General features: G+C 40.8%; 2 protein-coding genes and 1 long non-coding RNA gene across 25 annotated transcripts in view; 2 read left to right on the top strand and 1 right to left on the bottom strand.

Moving 5' to 3' along the window:
- Positions 1–6,740, top strand: part of ABCC8 (ATP binding cassette subfamily C member 8) — an 80,673-nt gene extending 73,933 nt beyond the window's left edge. For both annotated transcript variants that reach the window (XM_054200316.1, XM_054200318.1), the window contains exons 36-39: positions 625–728; positions 1,470–1,603; positions 2,942–3,004; positions 6,033–6,740. In XM_054200316.1, coding sequence (XP_054056291.1) covers positions 625–728; positions 1,470–1,603; positions 2,942–3,004; positions 6,033–6,170 — 439 coding nt within the window. In that variant the 3' untranslated portion in view covers positions 6,171–6,740. The remainder of the gene's footprint in view (positions 1–624; positions 729–1,469; positions 1,604–2,941; positions 3,005–6,032) is intronic.
- The window catches only part of LOC128909100 (uncharacterized), a 62,439-nt gene extending 50,386 nt beyond the window's left edge, over positions 1–12,053 (bottom strand). For 10 of the 21 annotated variants that reach the window (XR_008466230.1, XR_008466235.1, XR_008466233.1 and 7 more), the window contains exons 1-2: positions 11,708–11,886; positions 5,246–5,386 (exon numbers count right to left, since the gene is read on the bottom strand). This is a non-coding gene — a long non-coding RNA (uncharacterized LOC128909100). Of the gene's footprint in view, positions 1–2,161; positions 2,820–5,245; positions 5,387–11,707 lie in introns of those variants that run through there. The other 11 variants (XR_008466237.1, XR_008466236.1, XR_008466243.1 and 8 more) reach the window with 8 other exon arrangements.
- A 40-nt stretch (positions 12,054–12,093) lies between these two features.
- On the top strand, positions 12,094–14,073 carry KCNJ11 (potassium inwardly rectifying channel subfamily J member 11). Of its 2 annotated transcripts, none has more exons than XM_054200322.1 (2): positions 12,094–12,231; positions 12,448–14,073. In XM_054200322.1, exons 1-2 carry the CDS (start codon positions 12,200–12,202, stop codon positions 13,400–13,402), a joined length of 987 nt encoding a protein of 328 aa, XP_054056297.1. In that variant the 5' UTR covers positions 12,094–12,199; the 3' UTR covers positions 13,403–14,073. The 2 variants fall into 2 exon arrangements, with proteins under 2 accessions (XP_054056297.1, XP_054056296.1); XM_054200321.1 differs by having other exon boundaries at positions 12,152–12,276.
- Positions 14,074–14,877: the final 804 nt, after the last annotated feature.

Here is a 14,877-nt window from a genome sequence, read left to right as displayed (position 1 = left end):
ATTTCTGATTAGCATTCTATATATTAATATGGTATGAGATTCATGTTTGTTGCTATAATTTCTGGGCTACTGCAAGTTAAATAACATTCATTTGCTCATAAATGCAAGACTTGTTCAGTTGTAGTGAAGACTTGTATTTCATAATTCAGTACGAAGCTTGACTGTTCTGTTCTGCATTTCTATAGCAGTAAAGAACAAAGAGACACTGGATTTAAAAGGAGAGATTGTAGAATTTTGGCCTTTTGTTAAAAAATGAATGTTAATTTAAACTGGTTATGTCCACAGCTTTTTTTCTTCAGAGCTTTTTCTAGTAAAACATGAAAATTTCTTTACTTTATTCAGAACAAAGTAAATTCTAAAACCACAAGGATATTTACAAAACAGGAAGCTGCTTCTGTTCTGCTCAACTGAAAGAGTCAAATTTTGTTGTTAATCACATTGGTATAAATGTTGACCAAGTCTGCAAAATTCAGTGGATTTATACCAATGATAGATCAGAATCAGGTCCAGATCTTTAGCAGATGATTCTGATTATTTGCAAGTTTGTTTCTAAGCACACTAAAAGAAGAAATACATTGCAGAACTTTATGTTGACTGATATTCTTGAATCTCACATAACTGTAGGTTTAACTTGGACCCTGAGAAGAAGTGCACTGACAGCATGCTGTGGGAAGCATTGGAAATAGCACAGCTCAAGCATGTGGTGAAAGCGCTCCCTGGGGGCCTAGGTAATAAGACTTCCTTCTTGAGAAGATTGCTTCCAGTGGTCACAACATTTCTGTTTCACATTTACTATTTATTAAAAAGTTAGTTGCTGAAGAAAAAGCTTTTTAAGTTTATGGAAGGTGACATCTAACTCTGTTATCAACTGCACCTGTGGGGCAGAATCCTGTTTCTACTTAAATCAATGGTAAAATTATTTTTTTATTTCAGTATGTCTTTGTTATGAGGCATTGAGGTTTACGGGTCTTGTGAATTCAAATAAGTTGTCAACAAGTCAGGTGTTATCTAGACTATATTCTTTTGTATTTTCCAATAGTCCTGAGGAAGATTTCAGAAGCTTAAAGGTGAGAATCATTTGGCCATGAAAAAAAAAAAGAAAGAAACAAAAAACCCCAAACTTAAAAGTGGTAAGTTATACAGCCTTATGGTAAAGAAATTATGGATGCCACTTTGACTGGAGGATGCAGTGTCCTAGACTGTCCAAAACTCGCTCTTAAACATTCTTAGTTACTTTGATGTCTAATATGTATAAAACATATCACGAGACAGAAGTACTGGTTGTTTTGAACACGGGAAATAAACAGGAAAAACTGGATCACCAGCAGCTGTAGATCTAGGAAATGTTACTTTGAAAGTCTTCATGGTGAAAGTGAGACCTTCTCTTTTCCAAGCATATGCTGTACTCTAATCTGATCTTCTTGCACACACACACCCCATAAATACTGTTTTTGCTCTATCATTTCCAGATGCTATAGTCACAGAAGGGGGTGAAAACTTTAGCCAGGGCCAAAGACAGCTGTTCTGCCTAGCAAGAGCTTTTGTGCGGAAGACGAGCATCTTCATCATGGATGAAGCTACAGCATCTATTGACATGGCAACAGTGAGTTTGGAGAGTTTCTGATTTCTTGTTTTCCTTGAGGGGTAGACAATTGCTAATATGCAAAGGAAAGGTGGTAAGCAATTCTATCTACTCTGTAATATGCTTACACGATATTTAGTACAGATGTGTTTACAAGTCCAGGCAGTTGTGAGTCACTGCTAACTAATCTAAAGAGTTTTAAATCATTTTACTAAGGGTTTAATAGTTATCCCAGCATTTCTTGGATTAGGAAAATGAAGCATGTTATTTTCATTGGCAGCTTTGAAAGGTCAGCTGGGATGGTCAGCGAAGGGTAAATTGGCAAGCATATTTCCCCATCATGGTGAACAGGACAAGTCAGGAAATCAGAAGGCTTGAAAGTAGAGTCAAGGAAATAAACAGAGACATAGAAAAGACATACTGGATTATTGCATTAACTGCCTGAAATTGCTAGACAGAGGTTAAACCACGCAATAATAGGTCACTGACTGGATTTTAGCCAACTAGAACAGTACATTCTTAGGATATTTTTTTCCTCTGTTATATTGTTAGGAGAAATGCTTTAGTCTTAATTCTATGAGTAAAGAGTATAATTGGAGGGGTTTATTATAACAGCTACCATTTTTAGTTCTGTAAAATGTTAGTGTATTGGGTGTCAGTAATGCTGGGAATTATACTGTATGCAGCCCAGTTAAAACACATTTTGAATTCTGATGCATTGAGGATATAGTTCCTCCCTTGTGATACATACCTTTATTTGCCATTATCTGTTCTTTAGATATCTGCGCTAGTGACATTTTTAGGCAGTTTGGTATGCAACAACACGTTGCCTAAATAGCAAAGGATGAGTACTTGTTGAGTGAGAACTATGCATGTTAAGACCATCTTAAATATCATCTCCACTGTTAAATATGCCAGGTACAGCACACTCCTTTGCTTATCCCTGCCACCCCTTGGTGTTAGATGTCCCCAACATGCTGGGACATTCCTGGGCTTCCAGCAGAGTGAAGAACGCACTGCAGAGGTGCCAGCATGCAGGCAGCCTGGCAGGACCCTGAATTCACCTTTGATTTCCTCACTGTAAAACTGAGGTCAGGATGGCAGGTGCCTGGGGGCCAGAGCACAGCTCTTGTGTGCACTGAAGCCCAGAGGCAGTGCGGGTAGCAGGAGCGAGCAGGGCTGTTTAACTGGAGACCAGGCAAGCTGACTTAGTTCTGACGTAGTTAATTTTTCATTTCTGCAATGAAGGATCAATAAAAGCGTGGAATAATCAGTGGTTACTTTAGCCTTCTTAGTGTCTGTGTGTCTATCATGTAACTTCTGTTGTTTGAAAAGCAATAAATGTTTTTCTTTACATAGGAGAACATACTCCAGAAGGTAGTCATGACTGCATTTGCTGACCGTACTGTGGTTACAATAGCAGTAAGTACAGTCTCTGCTGCTGTTCTAATGCAAACAAGAATCAGAAATGCCACGTTAGTCCATGCTTGTCAATGTTAATAAATGTGTTAATGTGGCTGTTAATCTTTTTTTAATGCAGTGTTTAAGTGTAAGCTTTCTCATCGATTTTAAACAACTTTCTTATTTAAATACTTAACAGCTTCTTAAATGTGTTGCGTGATGCTAAGTCTGATTGCCTGTAAAAACATGTAATCTAAGTATGCAGTCTATTTTTTGTTACCCATTTTAGGCTAATTTAAAATGTAATATGGCTTTGACTACTGTGAAATCTAAGAATTAAGTTTAATCAAGCTATAGCAATCATTTAACTAAGGACATGTAAAATTGTGTGATAGTTCTGCCACTGGATAAAGCAATTATGTTTCACAATTTAAACAAATAAATGATGATCTTACTAACTTTTAAAAATAAATGTTCCATCCCTGTTGACAGTGATTGAATTTAAGTTAGCATATTCTTGAAGTGATTATACAAAGATCTCGAGTATCTGTAAAAAAATGTTTATGAAAGAGATTTGACCTGAATCAAAGCAGTTGGCTCAACAGATACGTCAGAAGCAATATATATCTTTCAGTCCTCTATTTTCTAAAAATACACATATTTCAGGGATGTGAAATAAAGTCATTATGCTTCTTAACATTTAAAAATTAAACAAAAGTTAAGAAATCTGTGCTCAGAAATCTTACAGCATCTTTTTATTTTCATGTAGTGAATGTGTAATAGAAAACCTGATTGATCTTATCGTATCCATTCAGTGTGTTGTTATAAAAACACCAAAGGAATCATAAACATTGAATTTCCTGATTTCTCTACATGAAAATTCTGAGTTGCACTGGATTTTGCATTTATGTATCTTTTTCAGTTTGTTTGGGGATAGGTTGAGAAAGTTTTATTAGTCTTTTGCTCTTTCAGTGAATTTAAACTGCACAGTTCAAACAAACAGCATTTTGGAATAAACTTACTTTGAATGTTTTTACTTCCAAATGTAAATGTGGTTTACAGCAGATGTGTTTGTATTCAAAATGTTCTGTAATAGAAACATCATCTGGGTTGGGGGGTGGGGTGTTGGGTAGTGGTTCGGGTGTTTTGTTTTTTTGGTTTTTTTTTTCAGAGAAAACCATATATTCCTAATTTGTGTTTAGGAAGAACAGGAATAGGAAGAGTATAGTATTGGGTCTATATTACCCTCTATGTTACTTTACCAGGATGGCAGCACTGATTGTGTTATACTGGAAGAGATCAAACAAACAAGGACAGCAAGTACAACTGTAACGTGACATTTCAGTCCCCTCCCCCTGCCTGTGGACTGGTTAAATGTCACGGGAGGACTGCAGCAGAGATGAGATTTGTAGATGCCATTAGTGATTATTTCATGAAACATCTGGCTAGGAAGCCACAGAAGGAAATACAGGAGTTGTTTTGGTACTGAGGGTGTCTAAGACCTGATTAGTAACCATATGAGTGAAGAGTGACTGTGTAAGAGGGACCAGAGTATTCCAAGATTAAATATCCCTGCAGGAGTAACGCAGACCCAAAAAACCACATGCAGTTACACTAAAATTTAAAAAGTGGAATTATGTAAAAATGAGGAGGCTTGCTAAAAACAAAACCCAAAAATAAATGGGGGTGAAAAAAGCAAAAAGAGAAAGCAAAGCAAATTGAATCTACAGGGATCATGGAAATTACTAAAGGATTTTATTAAAAAATCCTAGAGCAAATGAATGCTATTTATTAGGAAAGGCTTGAGTAAGGATAGAAAGAAGCTGGTATGACTAAACAAATACAAAAGACTATTAGAAACAAAAAGGCATTCTTGTAAAAGCTGAACTCATAGCCAAATAAAGAAAACAGAAATGATAGCGTCTGGCATGTTACATGTGAAAATGCAATAAGGCAGGCAAAAAAAAAAAGTATGAGAGCAGTTTCTGTAAGCCATCAAAATGAATCCATGAATCCCTGAAACACAGCAGGAGAGAGAAGTCTGTCAATCTATAGGGCCATTTGATGATCGATATGTGAAAGGAATGCTCAGGAAAAATAACAGCATTGCGGAAAAGCTAAACTAATTATTTTCAGTATTCACTGTGGAAAAAACTGGGAAGGTTTCTTCCTGATAATCGAATGTTAGGGCTTACTAGAAAAACAGTAGAGAGCAAAAAAGAAAACATCATACCACTGTGTAAGTCCATAGTTCGCACATACCTTGAATATTGTGTGTAGTTCCAGTCGTCTTATCCCCATAATGACACATTACAACTGAAAAATGTTGAGAAGCACAAGGATAATCAGAGGTGTGGAACTGTTTCTTAAGGGGAGCAGCTGAGTAAGCCAGGCCTCTTCTGCCTGGAAAAAGGACAAAGTTAAGGACATGTGAGAGAGGTTTGCAAAATCATGAAGCAAGGGGGAAGAGGCATCAGATGAAGCTCTGAGCAGCAAGGCCCTGAGCATACAAAAGAGGGTACTGGTTCATGCAGTGGGGAGCAGGTCTGGAAAAATCTTTTCCAAAGGATGTGGATGCAAAACGTTTATGAAAGCTCAACAGAGGACATGGGCAATGTCTTACAAGAGAGATCTATTCAGTTTTACAAATAGACAAACCACACCAAGCTCAGGACAGGACCCCCCCGATCTAGACATAGTCTAGGACTGGAAGAGTACTTGCATGTAATACCACACTCATGTGCCCTGTTCCCACTCTTCCTGGCTACCTTCTTGTGGCAACGTGTGGACTGCGGGCTAGGGACATCGTAGGCTGAGCTCATATGACTCTTCATACTCAAGTACCTGTGTGCAATTTAGGTACTTGAATATCCACGTGGCTCTCAGTCTGTATATTTATCTGCAGTATTTGCACAGTAAATTAGGATGAAAAGTAGGATAACTAGCCTAACTTGAACTTGTCAAGACAATTAATTTCTGGAAGTCTGTCTTATCCGGGAATACATTTGATAGATACACTGAACTGTCATTTTGTTTATTTGTTTTCCAGCACCGTGTGCACACGATCCTCAATGCAGACTTGGTTATTGTAATGAAGAGAGGAGTTATTTTGGAATACGACAAGCCTGAGGTTCTGCTAGAACAAGAAGACAGTGTCTTTGCTTCTTTTGTACAAGCAGATAAATAATAAAAATAAGTAAAGCCTTTTAAAGTACAATTGTATTATTTTCTAAAAATGTAAAATACCTGTAAATAAATGTTATTTCATAATAAATTGAGGTTTTCCTTTTTTAATAAAATGAGCCCTTTTCTGCATCTGAAGTATTAATGAATTATCCGTGTACTTTTCCTTTTTTTGTATACTACTATTCTTTTTATTTGCTACCAAAGAATCATGAAATATAGTTAAAAAAAACCTACGTGGGTGAAATATGACAGGATACACATCAAACAAACATAGCCAGCATGGAGTTTTTATGTAACTCTTAAACCTCTCCTGTCATTTTATTAACATGTTTTTTTAACACATCAAAAACATAGCCAGCATAGAGTTTTTATGTAACTCTTAAACCTCTCCTGTCATTTTCTTAACGTGTTATTTTTTATGTGTCATAGCCCTACTGTAGATAATGCTCATGACTGACTAAATGCAGAAGGAAAAATTATATACCAAAGGTATTTCTCAAAAGATTGTATCTCTTTTAATCATATGACTCTGTAAAGCTTTAATATCTAAATATAAAATCTATAAAACTTTTTTTATATTGTGGTTTATTGTTAGTGCCTGTGTCTCTTGGTCTCTCCTTTAATACCTTTTCAAAATTAATCACAAGCTGATTCCTTTAGTCTTTCTTAGGCTGCCTCACCGCTACTGCCATTGAATTGTATTCTACTGATTCCAAAAGGGATTGAGCCAGACTCCCTCCCAAACTGAGAGAAGCTAAGAGGAGGCAGGTTGTGATAAAGTATCAGTGTTTAATGCACTTTCCAGACTGGTACAGACGTACCACTTCATCTGGAAATTATCCTGCCAAATCTGGCAAATAAACAGTATTAAACCTTTCACTGTAGCTCAGAGCCATGGGAGCTTGACTCATTGTTTCCTAGTTCCACATATTTCAGCCACTGTCACACTGTTTCTAGATTCACTTCTGATCTTTACCAATAAATTACCACTAAGATTATCCTAATTTGGCAGGACAAGGATTTATCCCTGCCCTATTGATTCATTGTGACAATCATTCCAGGATTTATTAATTGCTAACAGGTTAGAATGTCAACAACACAATGGAAAGCTACAATGAACTTTTCACTGTTATTCTTTCTATAGCAACTTTGGCTTTATATCCAATTTTGTCCTCTTCCCCTTTTTTGAAGCATTCCTAGCACTTGGGAAAACTCCTTTCTCTTTTTGAATTTCTTCAGCCTGCTCAGTTAATTTGGAATCTGTTTCTTAACGGCTTTATTTTCTAGAAAAAGGCATCTTGGTGTTCTCATGGGATACATGATATTTTTAATGCATTACTTATAGCACTGCAGCAGAAAGCAAGGCATACTGAAGAAGTGTTGTTGCTGTCTAAGTAGTGTTACCAGTTCCACAATGGAGTATTTGCAGCATCTGCCTGTGATTATTTATGCAATACCTAAGGGCATTATACTGGGGGCAGAGAACATAGAACTAACAAGGAGAATGTAGGATGAACAACAGTAAAAGTGGGGAGGTAGAATACAGTCATGCAGATGAAATGCGTGAGCTCTGTCATTGGATGAAGGGAGAAAATGGGCAGCTGGAGGATATCTGCTCTTCCAGGGACACATTTTGCTGGGCAGATTCAAAGAAAAAATAGCTGCAGAGCTATTGGTGTGTGTTTTCACTGTGGGATACCAGGCATCCACTAGGGCTAAGAGAGAAGAAATGGGAGACAGGTGACTATCCTTCCAGGGTAGCAGAAGGGCACAGTGAGCGCAGAGCAGGTTTCTACTACAACTACTGTCTGTGCTGTCTCCTAGCTGCCCAGCACTGGTCTAAAGCAGGAACTCGTGTTAAAGGCTTAGGAAAACACTATTCTGCTGGACATCTCAAACTCATGCTGCAGAGAGAGATCCTCAGAAGCTTTTCAACCATCTGTGGAAGATCCTAAATCCTAATGGCAAGAGGAGAGATAGAGAGAAGTGAGGTTTCATATGCTTTTAATAAAGTGCCTGGGATTTGACACTGCAATTTGGACTAGCTCCTGTTCCACAAACTTCTGATGACCTTACCTGCAAAGGAACGCAACAGAGTAAAGGATACAGCATATCACTAAGAAGACTGTATTGTGTCTCGCAGTATTAAGAAATAGGAACTTAAAGTACAGGTGTCATACATTTCCATTATAAATGTGGCTAGTATTTCACAAAGCAGCTTTGCAGGAGAATAGGGTAAGTGAGCTGGTTCATATCCAACTACTATATATCTTTTTAATGGTACCACAATGCTGGATAAATACGCGTGAAGAGGGAGGCCTCTTAGCTACCTCTTGGACAGAATACACTTCATGTTTCCTCAGCGCATTTTATATAGTCTTTATATGGGGCTAAGTCCCAGGAAGTTTCTGCCCCCTAACTGCAAAGGGTTAGAATCTTAACAGTGACAATATCCAAGAAAATTACTCTATGGTGGGAGGATCACTGCCATTATCTGAGTTGTTAAACCTGTTGCCTTGAGATAGGCGTTCCAGAAGTTGCTATTGAATCAGGCTCACAAATGTATTTTGCATGGCAATGAAGCATTATTAAAGAAAGTGCTGTACTGAAATGGGTGCAAGACAGCCCCAGAGCAGCCATGTGAAGCTGCTGAGGGGAGCTGCCATGTTCAGACTTTCATTTCTCCTCTGGGATGGGACTTGGCTCAGTCCCAAAGGTGTTAGTGGGATAGGCTGCCCATGGAGATAAAAACCAGGGTTTGTTTTATTTTGTTTGCTTTCTATAAGTGCGCCCATTATGCAAAAACCTTTATAGCATTTATCCCCTTGTCTTAGTGTGGTCATTTAATCCTGTTCTACTTATTTCTAAGGGAACGCTTCTTTGGAAGGCCAGGAAGCAGAGCATGCCTGCTACATTAGCTCTCATCCCAGCTCTGCTCATGCCTTCCCCTGTGGCTTTGCATAACCAGCTCCGATCTCTTTTCTTCTGTCTACCCACTCACACAGCAAGATGATTTGTGAGGCTTAATTCGTGTTAACACTGTGTAGCCTTTAAAAGAAAGGTCTGCTTCTGAAGGCAGAGTAATATCATGGTGCAAACTAAATTTTCATTTAACAGTTATAGTAATATCTTCTTTGACATCCATAAAAATTAGGATAAATCAGGGCAGGGGGGATTTTTGAAATGTAAAACTTATTTTGTAGGTGGAAAAACTTACCCCTTATGCATGATTCAATAGTACAGAGTGGGATTGTTCATTCCTGTGAGCCCCATTTGTTCATCAGCTCTGAACACAAATAAGTTGGCTCACTCAGATGTGTCACTTTTTTCTTTTAAGTATCTGTCATTTGATCCACAAAGACAGGACTTCTTTTTATTCTGCTCTAGAAATTCTTCAGCAGAAGCCACTTGCTTTGCTGTCCCATCTCAGCGAACAAGTGCTCAGAAGTGAAGGAAAAGCAGTGCCAAATGACAGTCCCAATAAAGAACAGAAGAGGAAACAATGAAACACCCTTCTAGCTCTACAGAGTTCAGGATTCCTAAAACCAGCATGGTGTGTTCATGCAACACCCCTTGCTGCATTAGGCTCCATGGGTCCTGCCTAGCACCAGACTATGAACCAATTTACCTTTCCCTTTAAATTATTCCTCCTTGACACATATTTTTTTTCATTCTACACTCATGTGCTTACCGCCCTCTGGAGGAAAAGATACAGAATAAGACAACAATTAGTAAAGAGTAAGTAAAAATGGCACGAAAGACATGACCGCCTCTTGAATACTTATGTCCATCTCTGCAAAAAAGTGTGAAATGTTACCTATGACCTGCATGGTGTTATAGAGCCTCTTTACGCTCACGTCAAAATGCTGGAAGTAACTATGAGCTGCCAGCAGCTGTAGAACCACACCTTTGACAAATAAATCTTCAAATTACTCAATCAATTTATTTTATTTTAAAGTGTTTAGAAAGAAAAGTATGAAAAATACAATTTTTTTTAGTTAAATTGCATATATGAATCACATACTTAAAGTAACAGTGTAGTTGCAGGTGACATTCTCAGCAAGCACACAAAAAATATCTAGCAGACAAAGTGTTACAGAGAAAGAGGAAGTATCTTTGGCTAAGCTCAGTGGCATGACAGCCAGGTGCCAGGGCATCTTGTTCTTATTTTGGTTTTATTTAGCAAAGCAGCAAGAAACACGACCCAGAACAAGAGAAAGTGTGAGGTATTGGGAAACTGACCCCTCCAAAAGGAATGGATGTGTCCAAGGACATGCAACTATCCATACATAAAAAACAGAAATAGTCTAAAGCAATAGTAATAATTTAATTACAAGGCCTACAATGACTGCCCAGAGAGCTCAGAGTGATTACTTAAAAATACTATTCTGAAATCCCTAGGTGGGCCACTGTAAGTAGCTGCACGTGGTGAAAGCTAATTTCAAGCCCAACTGGTTGGCTCCCAACCATCAACTGGGCAATTGCCTTGCCCAGGCAATCAATGCCAATAACTGCTTAGAGTGTATACCAAAGCACTTAGAGTAAAAACTGAAGGGAAAGTCCATGGACACATACAATTAGAAAAATATAATCATAAACCCACTGGCACTAAAGAAAAATCTCTTATCCAGAATATCCTAGATGCTTTAGCAACTCGACAATACTGGTGTCTAAACTGAAATGGATAGAAACAAAACATTTAAATTGGAGTAAGTCAACACACGAATGAGAATATTGCTATTTAAAGAGTGTAGCAGTCACATTGGAGTGTTTTTAAATAACGCATCTTGCAAAGATACATCCTTATATGCATGCACATGTATGCGTTTATATGTACGCAGACACTTGCCACACACAAGTTCTAGCTTCCTGCCTCCTTTTGGCACCTCTTTTGGCAATTTTGATGCCTGTCTGGAAGTTCATGCCTCTGCGGGTTAACCATTTGTAGATGGATTATTTGTTTGCAATATTTACTGCTATTTGGACAGTAGGCATTTTCCTGAGCAGCTCACATGATTTCATGAGCTCCTTCTTCCAGACAAATCTTTCCTTAGTTAAGGCTAAATAACTCTAGCAAATTTTCTAAATGGGAAGGAGCCTCTCTACTTCCAGGTCTCTGTTTAACCACTACGTCCTTGGACTTGGCCTCTTAAAGCAAATTTCCTACCACCGCCTGCCCGATTCACTAGATGAATGGTTTCCTCTTACCTACAGAGAGACATGCAACTGAATTTCAGGATTTTTTTTTCCATTAGATTTCCTTTAAAAAAAATGCCCAGTACCATTTTGTTTTCTATTTCACAGAATAATTGCCCAACCTGAAACCACACCATCCTGCAAAGTAGCTGCTGTTAACACAAGCCAGGTACTGGCAGCAAATCCATCCTCGAACAAATATTTACAGAAATCGGCTCTGGGGAAAGGGGATCGCTCACATCACCGTGACCCGAAGCCCGACCTCCCCCTTCCTCAGGAAAAAAATAAAAAATAAAAACAAAACAAACACCAAAACTGAGGTAAAAAGGTAAAGAAACGCACCCAGCGCTCACCGGGGAGCAATCCAGGACTCGGCTCCCCCTTCCCTTCCCACAGGGCGACCTTGAGGAGCAGCGCCCAATGGTTTTTAACCGCCTGCCGTTGCGCCCGTTGCCCAACGACCGTTACGCGGAGGCGCGCGCGGCTCCTCCGCACACACACACGCGCGCGCGCAGGCAGCAGCGCCTCAGCCCCTCGTCCCTCCGCTGAGGGATCGCCCAGGGGCCGGTACCGGCTCCGGCACCGCAGCACCGAGGCCGGGAGTGGCCGGGCTCGACCGCTCCCGGCCTCGTCGGCGCCGCCTGGTGTCCCCCGCGGACCCGATCATCTCCCCGCCGCCGCGCTGCCGGGGCCGGCTACGGCGGGGGCTGCGGCGGCGCCGTGCACCCGCTCGGCCCCCGCGGCGCGGCCGTCCCCCTTCCCCCCCCCCCGTACCCTCCCGCCCCCGGCGGCTGCATGGGGCGGTGCTGAGCGGCGGAGCGGCGGCGGGGAGCCATGCTGTCGAGGAAGGGGATCATCCCCGAGGAGTACGTGCTGACCCGGCTGGCGGAGGATGTGCCGGATCACGCCCGGTACCGCGCACGCGAGCGACGGGCGCGTTTCGTGGGCAAGAACGGTGCCTGCAATGTGGCCCACAAAAACATCCGGGAGCAGGGACGCTTCCTCCAGGATGTCTTCACCACCCTGGTGGACCTCAAGTGGCCCCACACGCTGCTCATCTTCACCATGTCTTTTCTCTGCAGCTGGCTGCTCTTTGGCATGGTCTGGTGGCTCATCGCCTTCGCCCACGGGGACCTGGACCACAGCACCCGGCTACAGCGCAGCCCCAGAGAGGGGGCGGCAGGGGGCTCGGACAGCTTTGTGCCCTGCGTGACCAGCATCCACTCCTTCACCTCTGCCTTCCTCTTCTCCATCGAGGTGCAGGTGACGATCGGCTTTGGGGGACGCATGGTGACAGAGGAGTGTCCAGCTGCCATCCTGGTGCTGATCGTGCAGAACATTGTGGGGCTGGTGATCAACGCCATCATGCTGGGCTGCATCTTCATGAAGACCTCGCAGGCCCACCGCCGGGCCGAAACCCTCATCTTCAGCAAGCACGCGGTCATTGCCTTGCGGGAGGGCAAGCTCTGCTTCATGCTGCGGGTGGGTGACCTCCGGAAGAGCATGATCATCAGCGCCACCATCCGCATGCAGGTGGTGAAGAAGACCGCCAGCCTGGAGGGAGAGGTGGTGCCCCTCAACCAGATTGACATCCAGATGGAGAACCCTGTGGGGGGCAACAGCATCTTCCTTGTCTCCCCACTCATCATTTACCACGTAATAGACAAGAACAGCCCCCTCTACGACATCTCCCCCCTGAACCTTCACCACCATGAGGACCTGGAGATCATTGTCATCTTGGAAGGGGTGGTGGAGACCACCGGCATCACCACTCAAGCCAGAACCTCCTACCTAGCAGATGAAATCCTCTGGGGCCAAAGGTTTGTGCCCATCGTGGCAGAGGAAGATGGGCGATACTCTGTGGACTACTCTAAATTTGGCAACACAGTGAAAGTGCCCACCCCTTCCTGCACTGCTAGGCAGCTGGAGGAGGACAAGAGCATTATGGACACCATGCCATTGTCCCCTAAAGGCACAATAAGGAAGAGGTCTGTCAAGCTAAAGCCCAAGTTTACCATAAGTGATGAGCCTTCCTGATGCCTTTTGAATGGGAAAGTCCATTAGGGCTTTATGTCTGAAAGATTGCATAAACTCAAAACACTGAGGTGGCCTCTTACTTTTTTTTTAAATTCAGGTTGGTAGCACAAGGTATGTTCTGGTGTTATTTATTGTGGGATAAATCTAAAGCTAATTATATTTTTTTAAAGGTGTGAGAGATTTCAAGCAGCACTGGGAGTAGGAAAACATGGTGTGCAGCTTTAAATTTCAATTCAGACTGTCCTATTTAATTGCACGATTTTTTTTTTTGCATTGATTTGACTGCAGGTAATGACATTTGCTCAAAAAAATAAATATATATTTATCCTCAAAGATTGCAGTACTTAGGGTCTTGCCGTGTCCTAAAGTCAATAGTTTTTAACTGTTTTTTTCTAACTTGAACAATCAATATAGCAAAATAAAATATTAATAATTAATAAAGTAGGCTGGATTTAAATGATAACAAAGAAGTTAGACAATTTTATGTATGACACAAGAGCAGATCTGGAAGTGTCTATGTATTATACTCTATATCTCAAAGAAATTAACTGCCAGATTTGCTTCATCAATATTGTATGGAGCCATTACATGTGCAATATGAAATGTATTTGAATATTTACTTTGTTTATTTTAAAACCCTTTACACTTCCAAAATAAAACATTCAGGAATATTTTTTTGGATTGTACTTTTCTGATATTAAGCAATGCTTTGCCTTTAAAAAGAGTAGCAGATAGTATACAACTGACATTAATTACAAATAGGAAAAATTCTGTATTCTAATTTCCAAAGGAAGAGAAGCTCACACACAGAGAGCCACATGGCAATAGGATACCCAGTAAAAAAATTAATCTCTCCCTTAGGGTGGTCTGAATTCTGTCAGATAATCGGGGAATATAAATAGAATTAGATATTTTAAAGGAAAGGGCAATGCTGAGTGCTGAAATTGTATCTGCATGCAGTAAGCAAAACCTTTCACTCCTTTCCCTTTTGTAAAATAAGCCGAGGGTTTTGTGCTTAGGGAAAGGGAGGATGTGTAAGACAACGTGGTCACTTCTGGGATGCTGTGTGACAAACAATACTCCTGCTGAGGGAACAGTTCCCTTTCCATTTACATCCTGACCTCCCTACACAGCTGGTGCCTGCCTTGGTTTTTAGCTGAATTCAAGATCTGGCCTTTACCAGCAAACATGAAGGAGCCATGTTCACCTCCTCAGTTCCACTGTGACAATAGGAGCAATTCCCCTTAGCACAACCTTGCAAATCCTCTATCTGGGGATATTAGTAACAGCGGCAATTTTATTTCTATGCAGGGCTATTAGGAGATAGCAGCATTAACTATAGCGTGCTATTAACAGGGCAAACTGCTACTCAAGTAAAAAAAGATAATGTTGTCCAAATAAAACCTAAATAAACATTACAGAACTAATCCAACACCTTGTTGCACAAGCTGTGCCGGGGCACAATGTTACTTTCA

This window comes from Rissa tridactyla, chromosome 4 (assembly GCF_028500815.1).
Source record: "Rissa tridactyla isolate bRisTri1 chromosome 4, bRisTri1.patW.cur.20221130, whole genome shotgun sequence".
Taxonomy (NCBI): Eukaryota; Metazoa; Chordata; class Aves; order Charadriiformes; family Laridae; genus Rissa; species Rissa tridactyla.
Note: the sequence above shows the minus strand (reverse complement) of the source record. Positions and strands in the feature narration are given on the sequence as shown.